The sequence below is a fragment of the Schistocerca piceifrons genome, chromosome 8 (assembly GCF_021461385.2).
Source record: "Schistocerca piceifrons isolate TAMUIC-IGC-003096 chromosome 8, iqSchPice1.1, whole genome shotgun sequence".
NCBI classification, from domain to species: Eukaryota; Metazoa; Arthropoda; class Insecta; order Orthoptera; family Acrididae; genus Schistocerca; species Schistocerca piceifrons.
Window position 1 is genome coordinate 424,825,739 of NC_060145.1, and position 16,822 is coordinate 424,842,560.

The following is a 16,822-nucleotide window of genomic DNA, read 5'->3' on the forward strand; positions in this document are numbered from 1 at the left end:
CATAAACAGTCGTCATAGAAATGTGACACCACGTTCCTTACTTATAGAACCAGCCATCCAAACAAGTTAACACTTCACTTTAGGATAAGAATTTCCTGAAAACACATTTCATTGGCCATATGCAAACATTCAAAATGAAATTGTCACGTTGGGAAGAATCTGTTGGGTGAAGGAAATCGAATTGTTTTTCCAAAATTGTCTTCATCAAAAGACTATTTTGAACACTATCCATTTATTCTATGTAATCTTAAGGAAGATTTCCAGTTTTGATTTAAAAATGTGACAGTACTACAGAGTGATTTTAATCTCTCTTCCTCTCCATATTCAATGATTGTTGACAATATTTGTTTTGATCTGCAGCTTCAGGTAACTGACATGTAGTGTAACAGGGGATGTAATGAGAAATTAAATAACGAGAGGAACAGTCTAGATTTCTTCAAGCATTTTCCTCAGGATCGATTTCCTCGATTACACAAGATGGATGCAGTTGTAATATCAATGCTGCTTTCCGCCTGAAGTAGTCAACAACTGTTTTCAACGGTGAGGAACAATAATGTGCTTTTGAGGAATCATTTTCAGACCACAACCTAAACTGCATGCTACATCTACTATGCACACAAAAGCTTTTGTAATAACAAAATAGAGCAAGTAGACCGAGAGTGCGGAAATTGATTAAAAATCATTACACATGTAAAGTCTAATTGAGAAATATGAACCTACTTGATAATGAAGAATATTAGATTTTTAGTTTTTGTTTAATTAATAGCAGTGACACATCATTTACAGTGGCTTACACATTTCTGCTTTCAAAATTAATTACCTGAGAAAAATGTGATGTCTCCTGTCGTGTCTCCACACAACTACTACCTTAAACTGTACTGTGATGCTGGAGAGGTGAGGGCTGGTATGTGCTGCTCACTATCCTGCATTCGCTGCCATACCCCCCCCCCCTCTCACCCCCCTCCTCCTCCCACCCCACCCCACCCCACCTAAAATCAGTTGCTCACTAGGAGGCAGGTGCTGTCTGCAGGTGCCCCTCTGGGATACAGTTGTTATTTTTTGTACTCTTTATACTCCCATTGGTACCTTTTTCACCAGCCTCACCATTCTGAAGACCCTTTCTCCTCACTGTTGCTGCAGTTAAGGTCTTCACTGTTACCCTAGAAAGGGGCTCTTACATGATGCTATTAATAAAAGCCAGTTGAACAAAGGTTTTTTCACATAGGTTTTACTCGTCCGACTCCTCCTACCTCATGATATGCGAAATAGGGTTCCCGACTTACCATTACACTATGAAAAGTGCATGTAAAATACCATTGCTCTGTTTTTAAACTGTAGGTAGACAATGCTTGTGCAGTCCAAAAATTTATGTCTTGCTTTGGAAACTGTTGCAGCACTGGAAATTGCATCATCACTGAGCGACTCACAAGAGGAAAAACAACAGTCACCACCACCACCACAGCAGCAGCAGCAGCAGCAGCAGGAGCAGGTGCTGCTTCAACAGCAACAGCAGCAACACTTGCAGCTAGGCCTGCAGCAAATACACATACACCAGAGTTCTCCTCCTCCTCCTCCTCCTCCTCCTCCTCCTCCTCCTGCTCAACAGCAGCAGCAGCAGCAGCAGCAGCAGCAGCAGATGACAGCAGATTCACGGTTGCCATCAGCCATTATAGGATTGGCATCTAATATCAAGGAGGTGAATTTCATTGTATTTAAAAACATTTATACTTGACAGTCAGTTGTATGATGCAATGGGCATGATTTCACGACTCCCCCACCCCTCCTACTCTTACTACTCTGCACTCCCTACCAGTTTCATTAATTAACAATGTGTGAGACTGACTGTAGGTATATATCTCAACCCTTATTCTACTTTTTCAGTCGTTTCGAGGCAAATATATGGAGAGATTCTCAGAATTTAAGCTACAGACTATGCCTGTCTTGCACTCTGTGCCAGTGGAGTTTTAATAAATACTTCCACAATACTCTTCCACTTATTAAAAGAAACCAAAACTGTGTTGAAATGATGCCCCTCTCTGGCTCTTCTATAGTTATTCCGTAAGTCCATCCTTTTAAGGGTCTCAAATTAACAAGTAGCGCTCGAGAGTTGGCTGGACCAAATCTTGTTACGAAATTTCCTGGCAAACTAAAACTGTGTGCTGGGCTGTGAAACCTCCGCCTCCCCAGTAGTACACTAATACTCTTGTGTTCAGTTAAAATAATGAAAACTGTCTTTTACTACAATTGTACTCTTTAAGTTCATACTTGCTAACATAGAGCAACTGAAATTCATGGCTGAAGAGGAGGGTGCGAAAAAAACAATTTTAATACGCATTTGTTTGTGGCTCCTTGTTGAAAATGTGGCTCGTTGAAATGATGGTGTAAGTAGTACTGTATGACCAGGTTAATTATTTATAAAAGGACACTGTTTTGTTGTTATGCACACATCCATCCATTTATTTGCCATATATCACACATACCATTGATTTCATGTTTTTACAATAACATGAAACGTAATATTTTTCACAAAAGGTGGTCATGTAATAAATGCTCCAATGTCCCATTAAATAGAAATTAAATTCCATTGCATAAAATTTCCAAAATCAAATTTTTATATTGATATGTAAATACACATGCAATTTTTATATAACAAAAGTTGTGAAATGATTCTAAATATAAAATAATGTACTATTCAACATGACAACAAGCAAGAACTAATTCGTGAGTGAGTGAGTGAGTGAGTGAGTGAGTGAAGTGTGAACTACAAACTCTCTGCTCAACTGTTTTTGGCATGCTCTACCTACCAAAGACATTTGTACGAAACAACTGAATTACAAAGTGTGTACAAAAATAGAAATATATACTGAGTTTGGTACTGGATAAAATTGAAATATATACTCATGTGTCACTGTGGAATGCAAATTATGTTATATGTAAATATGGGGATAGGGCAGGGAGTGGCGGCACACTCTCCTTGGTTGAAGCACCCTTGTGGTAGCTGTGAGGAGGTATAGGCATTGCGTTTGTGAGAAATAGGAACATGCGAACACTGAGTAAGTAATCTTCACCAATTTATTCCCCAAAAACAGTCTATAGTAATGCACATGCTATGTCGAAGAGTCATCACTGTGTCTGTCAGCCTGGTCCAAGATAATTATGGAATCATCGAGAGTCCATTGTGAGCCAAGAAGAGAATTACTCCAACTTGAGCCACACTAGTTACAACAGCTTTACCTCATGCAGGCAGAGTGAATCACTGTGAAGACACTCTGCAGCAGGCATCTGCTAGTACTGACACAGGTAGTTAATTTCAGGATAGTGGCAGTTCATACACGTGTACACACACAACTGCTGCATGCAAGCCTTTAGCCCTTGTATGACTGCCCTAAGAGAAGACCAGATACGAAGTGTTGCTCTTTATGACCACCTGCGCATCATGAATATATTTCACCAGTCCCAGTGTCAGGGGGCATTGCAACCTTTACTTCATTTGTAGGCATAGTAATGGTTGACATCGGTGAACGGGCTTTTATGAGAGCTTGGTACATGACATGCACTGTATGCACAAGACAGAAAAATAAAAGTAATAAGAACACAACACTGATGATTAAGTATTGATTAATATTACTGGAAAATTTGAAAGACTTAACTCCTTTTTGCTCTTTGAATGAAATTTAACTCATTGTTAGTAGCCATGCATTTCCTGGATATCCATAATCAGATCAGTATGCTAGGGAAAACTGGACAGAGAATGATTTGCATATGAGAGTATGTATGATTCATTATAATAAACTGGTAACACTCACATTAGTGAAAGCTTTTCAGCTGCTTGACAAGTAGTTGGCAATGCAGAAGTCAAATCGAACACACATGATAAATTACATTGGGTATCTTTTAATGTTAATCCACTATCATCTCAGGTGTACCAAAATTTTTACATGTAAATGTGACATCAAGATGAATTGATATTTAAGTTCACCATTATGTCAAATGTACATACCTTCAGAACATTGTTTAAGAAATGGCTGATAAAGAAGCATTAAATTCCTAGGACAGTTGTATCTTATTCATAAAACAGTTCTTTCTCACAACTGTAAATTCTACTATCGAAGAATGCTGCCGATTCTTGGCAAATTAACTTATGACTATGTTTACATACAGGTGGATCATGGTAATTCATAGATACAGAATACCTTTGATCCATTTTTGACCAGTAAAAAAATACTTTAGTTGATATATGATATGAATGCTGTCCTGTTCTCGCATCACAGGGTAAGTATAAATCTCATACAATTCAAAATTTTCTTTGGCCTAGCAATGGGTATAGAAACAATAACATGTAACTAATTTTCAGTCATTAGTGTGTGTGGCAGCCAACTTGCAGAAAGTATTTAAATTATAAGACTCAACAGTGTAAATTATAGATGATGTTGCTTACATTAATTAATAGTAGGATCCACAACAACTAGTCTGGATGCTGTAGCACATTGCTCAAGCAATGATTTGAACTACTTTATATGGCTGTTCCTGTATGAAGAGCATCAGTTCTAGTGTTTGACATACTGTCCATGACTCTTAACAACAGGATGTTAAAATCTAACACTGGAACACTCCAAAGTGTCAATAAACGATCTTGATTAAACTTGGTGGGCGTTTTACCACATTAAAGCTCTCTCGCTCTCTCTCTCTCTCTCTAAGGGGCAAAACACAACCTGAAAAGTAATTTGGCATGTTAGGTTTGGAGGGAATATTTTTGAAAAATATATAAAAATATTTACATATAAAAGTTGAAATGTAATTAACATTCTTGAAAACTGTATAATCAAATTTTGTAATAAGTTTTGCAAAATACTGCACCACCGTTAGTTAATGTAGAAAAATTGAAACTTTTGTTACAACATATATACATACATGTGTAATAAAGCTAGTTTCTTATATACCATTTTTGGAAAATAAGCTGTACACAGTGTGCTGTCAGATTATTTTCAACGTACTGAGTTACAGTACCTAAACATTCATTATTAGTCTAGTTATTTATATTATTTATATTTGATGTTTTAAATTATTATTTTACATTATTTTTGTTGTGTTTTATAGTTTACTGTTTCACCGTATGTGAATTTTGTTAATTGAAAATAATAAATAACTCATCATTATGGTACAAAATCATTACAATAATGATGATCTGTAAATAAATGCTTCAAACATAATATTTTCTTACACCATGCAGATAAAATGAATGAAATTTCTTTACATAACATACATGACAAAGAGCACAACAGGATTTCGTATTGATGTGGGTAATCCTCTAAATATCCTGATTTGTATCAAGCATATTTCAGTATATTGGTAAGCCTTGGCTTTACTTGTGACTGTGGCCTTGTTATATTGTTTCTCAAGTGGAGATTGACACCAAAATCATTCAATAGTACTAAATCTGAAAAACTCTCACATAGTTCTACCAACATTGAAAGCCACATACATCTCACGACTGTACCTGTAATTCATTGCAAATCAGCATTTGTGGTTCACAGTTCTGCCAAAGTATACATCACCCCTGAATTTGATTGTATATTCATGATTTAGTTACAGTAGCAGATTTTTCTAACTAACAAATTGTATTACATCAGTTTTTTCTTAAAGAGGAGTAGCACTACATATTATTTGCATTTATCATAAATTAACTCAATTTTTGAATTTGCTAACAATTACAATTAATATCAAAACGGTGTAAGAAACAAGTAATTTTTACCACAAATTTTTGTGTTGCGTTAATAGAAATTTCATTTTGTGTATCTGCTTGAATTCTTACAAGGAATTAGCAACTTTTTAGCTCAACGGGCTAAAAGACAATCAGCAGGTTTAACTTAAAGTTATTTGTACACTGTCTGTGAATGCTGTTCTCAAACACGCACTGAGTTGGTTGATATTCATAAGCAGCTGGAAATTGCCTTGACTACTGTTAAAAGATTGGCAGCTGCTGCAGTTTGGAGTGTTGGTAGAGTTCTTGAAAGTCATGTACCTTTGTTACATGTATGAGAGGTACCTCAAGTACTATCCTCTGTTGTATATCATGTCTCCTCTGCAGAAAGTACATGATCTGTCATTACCCATCCACTTGACTTCGAGTGGCGTCTCAGTGGTAGATCTACACATCCTTTACAGGGTGGATGGGGACCAGGGAGGACTTGGGGTGCTGCACCGGTCCCCCTAACCAAATCTGAGGTACTGTCTTTCACTGAATTTGAGACAGTGGTACTCACTTCACCTGTTTTTGGGAAAACGTGTTTTTCCCAATGTCAGGAGGAACCAAATGCAAAAGAGTAGGGGGTCTATTAATCATCGGCAGTTCAAATGTACGGCAAATGATGGTACCCCTTAGGGAAATGGTAGCAGGGGACAGGAAAGAACACCAGGTGTACTCAGTGTATATGCCGGACAACATCATTCAACATGTTGAAAAGGCTATTGTGGGAGCGATTGAGGGAACAGAGTGCAACCAACTGCAGATTGTGGCGCACGTTGGAACAAATGATGCCTGTTATCTGGGCTCCAAGGGCATTCTTGGGTCATGCAGTGACTGGCAGTTTGGGGTGAGAAGACCAACCTTGCACTTGGAGTTTCAATGAAGTTCACAGTTTACAGCATTGTCACCAGCACTAATGGTAGCCCTTTCGTTCTGAGTTGAGTGGAAGGACTGAACCAGAGACGTCGAAGGTTCTTTGACAAACTAGGCTGCAGCTTCCTGGACTTGTCATAAGGTTGAGAACTGTGGGGTCTCTCTACAAGGATCAGGTGTGCTCTACACATCAAAGATTGCTACTCAACCAGAATTTCTTTGAATTTTGTGAAATGTCACATGGCAATATTCTGCTATGGTAGTCACTGAAGGCATCATGTATTGCTCTCGCGAGAGTCAAATGTATTTCATTCAGTGTCTATCTATCGCCCTACGCGTTGTTGCACAGCTATTATGCAATAATCTCTGTTTCTTTAGAAGTTTCTTTACAGTGAGTGTATACCATGGTTGTTTCCTCCCATTGTGAACTATTCTACGGGGTACATATCTATCCAGTGCATGGTCAACTACTCTTTTAAACATGAGTCAGAGTTCCTGTACATGCTCCTGACCTGTGCTGGAAGTTTTAAGTTCCCCATTGAGATATGAAACTACTAATTTTTTTATATAGTTTACTGAACACGTGTATCTTTCTGCTTGTTGTATTTGCCATTTGCACTTTGGTAATCTTTGTTGTCACAGGTGTGTCATGGTCACTGATATGAGTTTGCATGTGGACACCCCCAAAGATGTCGGGTGCATTTGTTGCCATTACGTCGAATGTATTTCCATCATGAGTGGGTTTCCGAACTATCTGTTGTAGGTAGTTTTCAGAGAAGACATTTAGTCATGTTTCAAAAGGTGTCTTATCACACCCAGCACTAACAAACTGTTATTTTCCCAATTAATTGTTGAATTATTGAAGTCTCCACCAATGATTACAGTATGACTGGGGAACTTACATACAAGTGTACTGAGGTTTTCTCCAAAGTTTTCGGTTACATCAGGAGATGAGTCTGTTGTGCGATAGAAGGATCCAGTTACCATTTTATGCCCACCCATTACACTGAGTCTTGCCCAAACAATGTAACATGAAGCTTCGATTTCTACCTTGGTGGATTTGAGTTTCTTGTCTTCTGCGACAAATACACCGTCTCCATTTCCCATTTGCCTATTCTTTAAATATACACTTACATTTCCCCCCAAAATCTCACTGCTGTCACTTTCAGGTTTCAACCAGCTTTGTGAACCTAGTATTATGTGTGTCTCTTGCTTTTCAAGAGTGCTTCAAACTCTGGGACTTTGCTGTGAAAGCTCCAACAGTTTTACATTAGGATTTTAATACTCTCATCTGTGGGAGGCTGTTAATGGCACCAAAGTTAGTGTCCAGTCCCTAGTGAATGAGACGGGAACTGAAATTGAGGGCAGGAAAGCAAATGCTGAAATACTTAACTCCTTTTTCAAATGTCTCTTTATAAAGGAAAACCCAGGAGAATTGCCCCAGTTTAATCCTTGTACCACTGAAAAGATGAATGAAATAAGTATTAGTGTCAGCGATGTTGAGAAACGGCAGAAATCATTGAAATTGAACAAAGCTCCATGCTCCAATGGAATCCTCCTCAGATTCTATAGTGAATTTGCAGCTGAGTTAGCCCCCCATCTAACTATAATCTATCGTAGATCCCTCGAACAAGAATCTGTGCCAAGTTCTCGAAAAAGTCACAAGTCACACTCGTGTACAAAAAGAGTTGTAAAGTGACCCACAAAACAACCATCCAGTATCCTTGACATTGATTTATTGTAGAATCTTAGAGCATATTCTGAGCTCAAACATAATGAGGTATCTTGAACAGAATGACATCTTCAATGCCAACCAGCATGGATTTCGGAAACCTCAATCATATGAAACCCAGCTCACACTTTTCTCACATGACATACTGAAAGCATTGGATCAAGGCAGTCAGGTAGATGCAGTGTTTCTTTATTTACAAAAAGCATTTGACAGTACCGCACCTACACTTATTGTCAAAAGTACAGTCATATGGGGTATCAAGTGAAATTTATGATTGGATTTAATCTTTTGGGAGGGAGGACACAGCGTTTTATCTTGGATGGAAAGTTATCATCAGATGTAGAAGTAACTTCGGATGTAACACAGCGAAGTATGTTTGGACACTTGCTGTTGCAGACAGTGTTAATAGTAAAATCAGGCTTTTTGCAGATGATGCAGTTATCTGTAATGAAGTACTATCTGAAAGAAGCTGCATAAATATTCTGTCAGAGCTTGATAAGATTTCAATGCGCTGCAGAGATTGGCAACTTGCTCTAAATGTTCAGAAATGTAAAATTTTGCGTCTCACAAAACTGAGAAATATAGTATCATATGACTGTAACATCAGTGAGTATCTCTTGGAATTGACCAACTCGTACAAATACATGGGTGTAACACTTAGTAGGAATATTAAATGGAATGATCACATAGATTCAGTCATGGGTAAAGCAGGTGGTAGACTTCAATTTTTTGGTAGAATAGTGGGGAAATGCAATTGGTCTATAAAAGAGATTGCTTACAAATCACTTGTGTGACCTTTTCTAGAATTCTGGTCAAGTATATGGGAACCATACTAGATAGAACTAACGGGGGATATTGAATATGTACATAGGACAGGATGAATGGTCACAGGGTACTTTAATCCATAGGAGAGTATCACAGAGATATTGAAGGAACTGAACTGGAAGACCCTTGAAGATAGATATAAACCATCCCAAGAAAATCTGTTAACAAAGTTTCAAGAACCAGCCTTAAATGATTACTCTAGGAATATACTACAACCCCCTACATATTGTTCACATAGGGATTGTGAGGATAAGATTAAAATAATTACTACATGCATAGAAGTCGTCAGTCATTCTTCCCGCACTCCGTATGTTGAATGGAAAACGAAGGAACCCCAAGAACTGGTACAATGGGATGCATCTTCTGCCATGCACCTCACAGTGATTTGCAGAGTGTAGTTGCAGAGGTAGACGTAGATGTACCTGTGCCGTAGAGCACTTAGGGTCCACCAGATGAACAAGTTTCTTGTCCTCGGACATTATGCTCTATATGGTTCTTTCACACTGACTGCTTAAGAATCTAAGGTTAGTTGACTGCCCTAAGAATCTAACGTTAATAAAGTTTATTCTCCCTCACTGCAAAAGAAAACATCTTTGAAATATATTTTGACCTGATCAGATGTTTATCAGAGTGCAATGCTGTCACAAGGGCATTTAGGACTTCAGATGGACATTCTCGAGTTCTCAATGCAAACTCACCATTAGTTCTTTTTAGAACTATGACAAGGCGAGTGGTCACTATGAAAAAACCATGTTGACCACCACACCTGAGGTCAAGAAACTTTTTCATCTGGTGATACAAAGGACTCGACAGTGCAAGTACAGTCGTGATACCTGTAGTGCTTTCAATGTTACAAGATCCTTGTGAGAAGATTTTCAGATCTACTTCTGTTGAATGATTTTGATGTCAGTCCCCACTTGAGAGAGAATATAATGAAGCTGCACTCAGTAGTACACAATTAATTCTTTTTGTCATGATTGATCAGTCTACTGAAATATGCCAGACACAAATCAGAATATTTGCAGGATCATCTGCGACAATTTGAAAGCCTTCTGAATTTTGTTTTATATTGCGCTCTCTGTCACATATATTATGTGAAGGAATTTCGTTCATTTTTACGTGCGCAGTGTAAGAAAATGTTATGTTATAAGCATTTATTTACAGATTATCATTTCTGCAATGATTCTGTTTCATAATAATGAGTTAATTATTAATGAATATAAGTAAAATAAATAACTTGACTAATAATGAATGTTTAGATATTTTAATTAGGTATGTTGAAAATACTTTGGTAGCACATTGTGTACAGCTAATTTTCCAAAAAGAGTATTTCAGAAACCAGGTGTATTACAAATGGGGTAGCTTGAAAGCTTTATGTTGTAACAAAAGTTTTAATTTTTCAACATTAAGTAATGGTGATGAGTACTTTGCAAAATTTCAAATTAGTACACAATATGATTATACAGCTTTCAAGAATGTTAGATAAATTTCAACTTTTATGTGAAACATTTTTATATATCATTGTTTCAAAGATATTCCCCAAAACGTAATACGCCAAATTGGTGTGTTTTACTTCTCGAAAGTGAAATTGGGCACAAACAATAAAAATACATATTGTATTATTTTTTCCCCCTTTGCACACCCACCATGTTTAATCAGCATCATTTATTGACACTTGAGAATGTTACCTTGTAATTGGGTGCTCATAGCATGCAATATTGTGAACACCTCATGGATAGCTGCATTCCTTTCGCCACAAATTATCTTGAAATGCTTTACAATCTGTTCAATAAAAGCTGTGTGGTCAGTAAAGGTTCTTCCCATATTCCATAACACAATCATTTTATTGGTGAAGTTATTTGAATCTGCCTGTTGTTAAAGAGTTAATATTTTGTCTTTAACATCCAGTATATCTCAGCTGGTTAAAGTATCAAATACAGTATGAAGGACAATACCTCAAAAATCAAACCAGGCATGTTTGCGCCTTCTTTCTTTGGTCTCCCTCAGGGGTTTGACCCCCACTCTAAATTTGAAACCTGTAGCATGAGTCAGATGGATAAGAACTCCCTCCATAGCGTCATTGGTGTGGGTTCCTCTCCTTCCCTCCTCCTCTCCCTCACCCCCCCCCCCCTTCCCCTCCCTCCCTGCCATAGCCCTTTCTCCTCCTCGCTAGGCCACAGCTCGGTAGCCAGCCTGTGTGGTGGGGCTGTTATGTACTGATCTGGTTGAGCCCCTCACTCCAGGGATCACACTGCTGGTACCTGTGATGTGAACATCTTGTGCAAGTCTAGGAATGTTTGCCCATCTTTTTATGGCATTGGAACTCCCAGCAGCAACTGTCCTGCCAGGCTGTCATTGCTGTGGCTGGTGGCACCCACGAGGTGAGCCCCTGTTCTGTGTGTGTCATACCAGGGCAGATATTTGGCACATGAGAAGTGTTAAACTCTTTGGCTGCTCTTCTGTGGCTGCGTGTCTTCCTATCTTCCTAGAAATGGTTCTGCTTTCCCGGCCTTAACCTCCTTGATGACTCCCTGGGAGGAGGGACAGGCCCACTGGCTTGGGGCGAAGCTCTTTCCACGATTCCTGATCGGTATCAGGACTGATGGGCAGACATTTGCTGCCACCATGCTCCTTTTCTTTGTGGAACATATTGAAGAAAAGTTAGGTGAAGTTGAATTGTTAAGCAAGATATCTGGCTCTCTCCTTATAAAGACAATTTCTGCCAGTCAGCTGGCCTTCCTCTGTGCCTGTCACCATTTGGGAGACATTTCCATGACTATCGTTTCTCACAAGGCACTCAATATGACACAGGATGTAATTTTCAATTGGGACCTTCTCCTCCAGTCTTGGTGATTAATGTAGGGATAATCTAGAATGACACGGCATTCATTTCATCTGGTGTAGACCCTGGCACTTTCATCCTGGCATTTGATGTGGATACCCTGCCCAAGAAGGTCAAGTTATTGGTCTGTAGATGCAATGTGAAACCATACATTCCACCTCACATGCGTTGCTTCCGCTGCCTCAGTTTCATCCACATGTCCTCACAGTGCAATGCCATTCCCATCTGTGCTGGCTGTAGCTGCCCTCTTCATGTGGGAAGCCCTTGCAACTCACCACCTAACTGTGTAAACTGCTTCTGGTCTCCAATCTCCCTGCTAAGTCTTCCCCTCCTCCTTACCACCATCTTGCCCCTCTTCCCTTTTGTCACCTTTGGTGTCTCCCATCCCCTCACCTCAAGAAGCTGCTCCTCCTCCTCCTCCTCCTCCTCGGTCAGGGAAGACATCCTCTGCTCTGGTTACTGCTAGGGATGGGGCTCCCTCCTGGAAACCCTCCCCAGCGTTCTCAGGATAGGAAGCTTGCAATCTGTCAGACAAGGTACCACACCCCTAGGACCCTAAAGCCGTTTGCTCTCTGTCTGTTCCTGACATCGCTGCCGCCTGTTGCCTTACTGATAACGCTTCCTCCCTCCCTCTGATGAGGAGGAGGAGGAGGAGGAAGAAGAAGAAGAAGAAGAAGAAGAAGAAGAAGAAGGGCAAATCAAGGGACGAGGCTTCCTGGGGCGCTTTGTCCCCTCCTCATCATCCCGAATCAGACCCAGTTTTTATGGATGTCACCCTATCCTCGTCAGTGACAACCACTGAACCGATAACGTGACCTCCCCTCAGCTTTTATATGTCTACTCTGGACACATGATAATCCAGTGGAACTGCAACGGATATTACCATCACCTACCGGAAATTCATCAACCCGTTTCCTCTTATTCTTTAGTCTGTCGTGCTCTTCAGGAAACGCATTTCCCTCGTGGCCACTCTCCAAGATTTCATGGTTATCATGCTGGCTCCGGGATAGCGTCTGGAGGGGTCTGCACTTTGGTTCACACCAGTGTATTAGTGACTGGATCCCTCTTCACACCAGTCTGGAAACAATAGCGATAAGAGTGCAGATGACCCTAGCAATCTCCATTTGCAATGTCTATCTCCCTCCTGGTAGATCACGTCACTTCTTTATGGTGACCTGTCTGCCTTAATACAGCATCTCTCACAACCTTTCCTCCTACTTGGAGACTTCAGTGCACACAATTGCTTGTGGGGGGAGTGCCACTTCAACGGGTAGGGGTCTTCTAATTGACCAACTTATTACAGACTTTGATTTGTGTCTCCTCAATGATGTTTCCCCTAACTGCTTCAGTGCTGCTCACAGCACCTTTTGTGTTATTTATCTGACGATCTCCTCCTCTGCTCCCGTGGCTTCCCTACATTGGTCACCCCACGATCATCTTGATGACAGTGACCAGTGATTCTATTGTTCCCTGCCACCAACAGACAGATAGGCCCCGTATTGGACATTCCACAGAGCCAATTGGCCTTCATATATGTCTGCTGTGCACTTTGACACCTCTCTCTCAGATTGCATTGATGTGGTTGTGCAAGACATTTCTGCTGCTCTTCTTCATGCCGCTGGCACTACTGTCCCCCTGTCCACAAGTCTCCATCATTGTTAACCGATACTGTGGTGGACCAAGGACATAGCACTCGCTATCTAGGACCACCAGTATGCATTGCAGCGATTTAAATGACCCCCTTCAGAGACCAACCTTTTTGCTTTCAAGCATCTCCATTCTAAGGCTTGCTACCTTATTAAGCAGAGTTAAAAAGAATGCTGGGAGCACTATGTTTCCTTCCTGGAGACGTGTGCCTCTTCATTGCAGGTCTGCTCCAAGCTCCATAGCCTACTGGGCAGCCAGCGACATCCAACTGTCAAGGGTTTTATCCTTCAAGGTGCTCTGTGAACTGACCCATTGGTACTTGCAGAACGCCTTGTGACACACTTTACCACATCAGTGAATGGGAATTCTTACAGGCTCTTACCTCTTCACATGGCACGGCCACAGGTCCGGATTCCATCCACAACCAAATGATCCAACACTTGGACGTTACCCAGAGCCAACATTTGCTCATGGTCTTCAACCGCATTTGGCTCATGGGTGCCATCCCCTCGCAATGGCGAGACAGTATAGTTATCCTCGTCCTTGAGCCCAGAAAGAGCCCAATGTCTCTCAACAGCTACTGCCCGATCAGCCTGTTGAATGTACTTTCTAAACTGCTTCAGAGGGTGGTTAGCTTCCAGTTATGTTGGTTACTTGAATCTCGGGGCCTTTTGTCCCCATATCAGTGTGGCTTCTGGGAAGGATGATCTCCAACAGACCATTTACTCAGATTGGAAACAGCAATCCAACAGGCTTTTACTAAACACCAACACATGGTGATGGTCTTCTTTGACCTAAATAAGGCATACGGCACAGCTTGGCACCACCACATTCTCCTCACTATCTATGACTGAGGCTTTCGTGGACCCATTCTGATTTTGATCTGAGGGTTTTTATCCCACTGGCTCTTCCGGGTCGAATTGGCACTTCACTCAGCACCCCTCAGATTCAGGAGAATAGTATCACACAGGATTGTGTGTTCAGTGTAAGGTGACTCTGTGGCCTTGAAATCTGGACTGCAATGTAGCGATGCTCCTTTCCTGTTTTTAGGAACAGCTTGTGTGCTCCTTGGTAGATACTTGTTGCCATCTTGCACTGCTACAGGAAGTATATCCAGAAATGGCTTTTCATGATTGACATGAATAGTAGAAGAACAGAAAGACAGTTGGAGCTGAGGAGTGGCTTGCAAGATTGATTATGCTCCCTTCCAAAACTTTTTAACATGTCTCTTCTAGAATACTGTATTGCTCAGGCAGACAGTCTCCTATCCAACACTGAGCCATGACTGCTTGGCAATCTTATTGTATTCTTTGTGAAGAAAGACCTGATGATTCCCCTGTTTCACTCCCTTCCATACATCCTTAGTTTGTGTATTATTCCCTTACTTCTTCATTGCTGGTTAAAGTGTTTGACTGGGCAAAGTCCAGGGATGAATCTGTCCTCCTCATATATACAATTTCATATGGACTTAGGCCATCTGATGCTTGCATTGTTTCAGTGTACACACTTACAACATATGGCAGAGAAACGTCCCAGTTATTACACATGCTGACCGTGTAGTGGCTAACCATCTTAATGATTGTTCTGTGGACTCGTTTCATGCAGCCATTATCTTCAGGGTGTGCTGCTAAATTACATGCATCAGTTTACAAGTCTCTTTAAGCAATTCCTTCATAAAATTTGTTCCTTTATTTCTGATTATGCTTAATGGTGACCCAAATTAGCCGGCCGAAGTGGCCGTGTGGTTAAAGGCGCTGCAGTCTGGAACCGCAAGACCGCAACGGTCGCAGGTTCGAATCCTGCCTCGGGCATGGATGTTTGTGATGTCCTTAGGTTAGTTAGGTTTAACTGGTTCTAAGTTCTAGGGGACTAATGATCTCAGCAGTTGAGTCCCATAGTGTTCAGAGCCATTTGAACCATTTTTTTTACCCAAATTATAGAATACTCATTTACAAAAAACTGTGATCAGTTATTGGTATCATTAAGAAGATATCTGGTGAAACGGTCTAACATGATCAAAATGTATTTATTGTTCGTTAGTCTAGAAATGGTCCAACAACATCCAATTCTACCCTTTCTAATGATTCACTAGCATCATTCTGGCAGTTCTTGTAATGGTTCCTTAGTCCCTCCCAAATTATTCCGTAAGAAACACATTGTGAAACCAACTTAGAAAGTCAGCATTACGACTTGGCCGCCAATACACCTCAGCTATTTTAATGACTTGTGTGTGCGAGAGTTGCGTTTGCGTACGCACGCATGTGTGCGTGTGGGCGCGTGCAGTTGCGCGCGTCCCCGCACGTGCATGCACTTACGGATGTCTAGTGTTGACAAAGGCCTTAATGACCGAAAGCTTTAATTGTGAGGATCTTTTTGTTCTGCCTATCTGCGACTCAGAATCTCCGCTATACGCGGTATATGGTGAGTAGCAACTTTACTTCTCATAGTATTGTTACTATCTTAATATTTGTTGTTTTTTTGCCACAGCGTCCAGATAATAGAGAATTTTGTTCTTCCGTCATGATTTGTTCTCTCATGCCTTCTGGAATAACCAAGCACTTTCATTTACTAGATAGTCCATAAAATGGTGACCATTCTTCCATATTTTGTGTTGTGACTTCTCCTTGTGGGCTGATTTTTAACTCTCCCTCATAACTAATTGTAATGCAAACACAAACCTTTCGACTCATTGCATCAGTATTCACATGTTGCTTAACAGGTCAGTGAATAACCTTAAGCTGGAACTTGCTTACTCTTAATGCCCTTCTTGTTAATTAGGAAGTTGAGTCGTTGAAACTTGACAATCTTTTCAGTGTGGCATGATCAATTCTCTTTCTGTCAAGAAACGTATGTTGTGTGTGGTACCAAAAATCAGACCATAAGGCTCCTTTTTCGTGATGGTATAATTACGTTCCACTTTGTTTAATTGGCTGGAATAAAATGGTAATGGGTACCATCAGTTTCTTGAAATAATATAGCACCAACAGTAAATTTTTAAGCATCTGTTTAAATAATGAAGGGCTTATTGAAATCTGGCTATGGTAACATTGGAGCTGTGCTTAGAGCTTGTTTAAGTTCTTCCATTGCCTTTTTTCTATTCTGTTGACCAATTAAATGTGCCTCCTTTTTCTCAGTAGCTGTGTCATTAGACATGCTA

At 40.3% G+C, this 16,822-nt stretch overlaps 1 protein-coding gene across 5 annotated transcripts in view; it reads left to right on the forward strand.

The window, feature by feature from the left end:
* Positions 1-16,822, forward strand: part of LOC124711167 (protein piccolo-like) — a 305,632-nt gene that overhangs the window by 55,697 nt on the left and 233,113 nt on the right. For all 5 annotated transcript variants that reach the window (XM_047241089.1, XM_047241087.1, XM_047241088.1 and 2 more), the window contains exon 3: positions 1,395-1,696. In XM_047241089.1, coding sequence (XP_047097045.1) covers positions 1,395-1,696 — 302 coding nt within the window. The remainder of the gene's footprint in view (positions 1-1,394; positions 1,697-16,822) is intronic.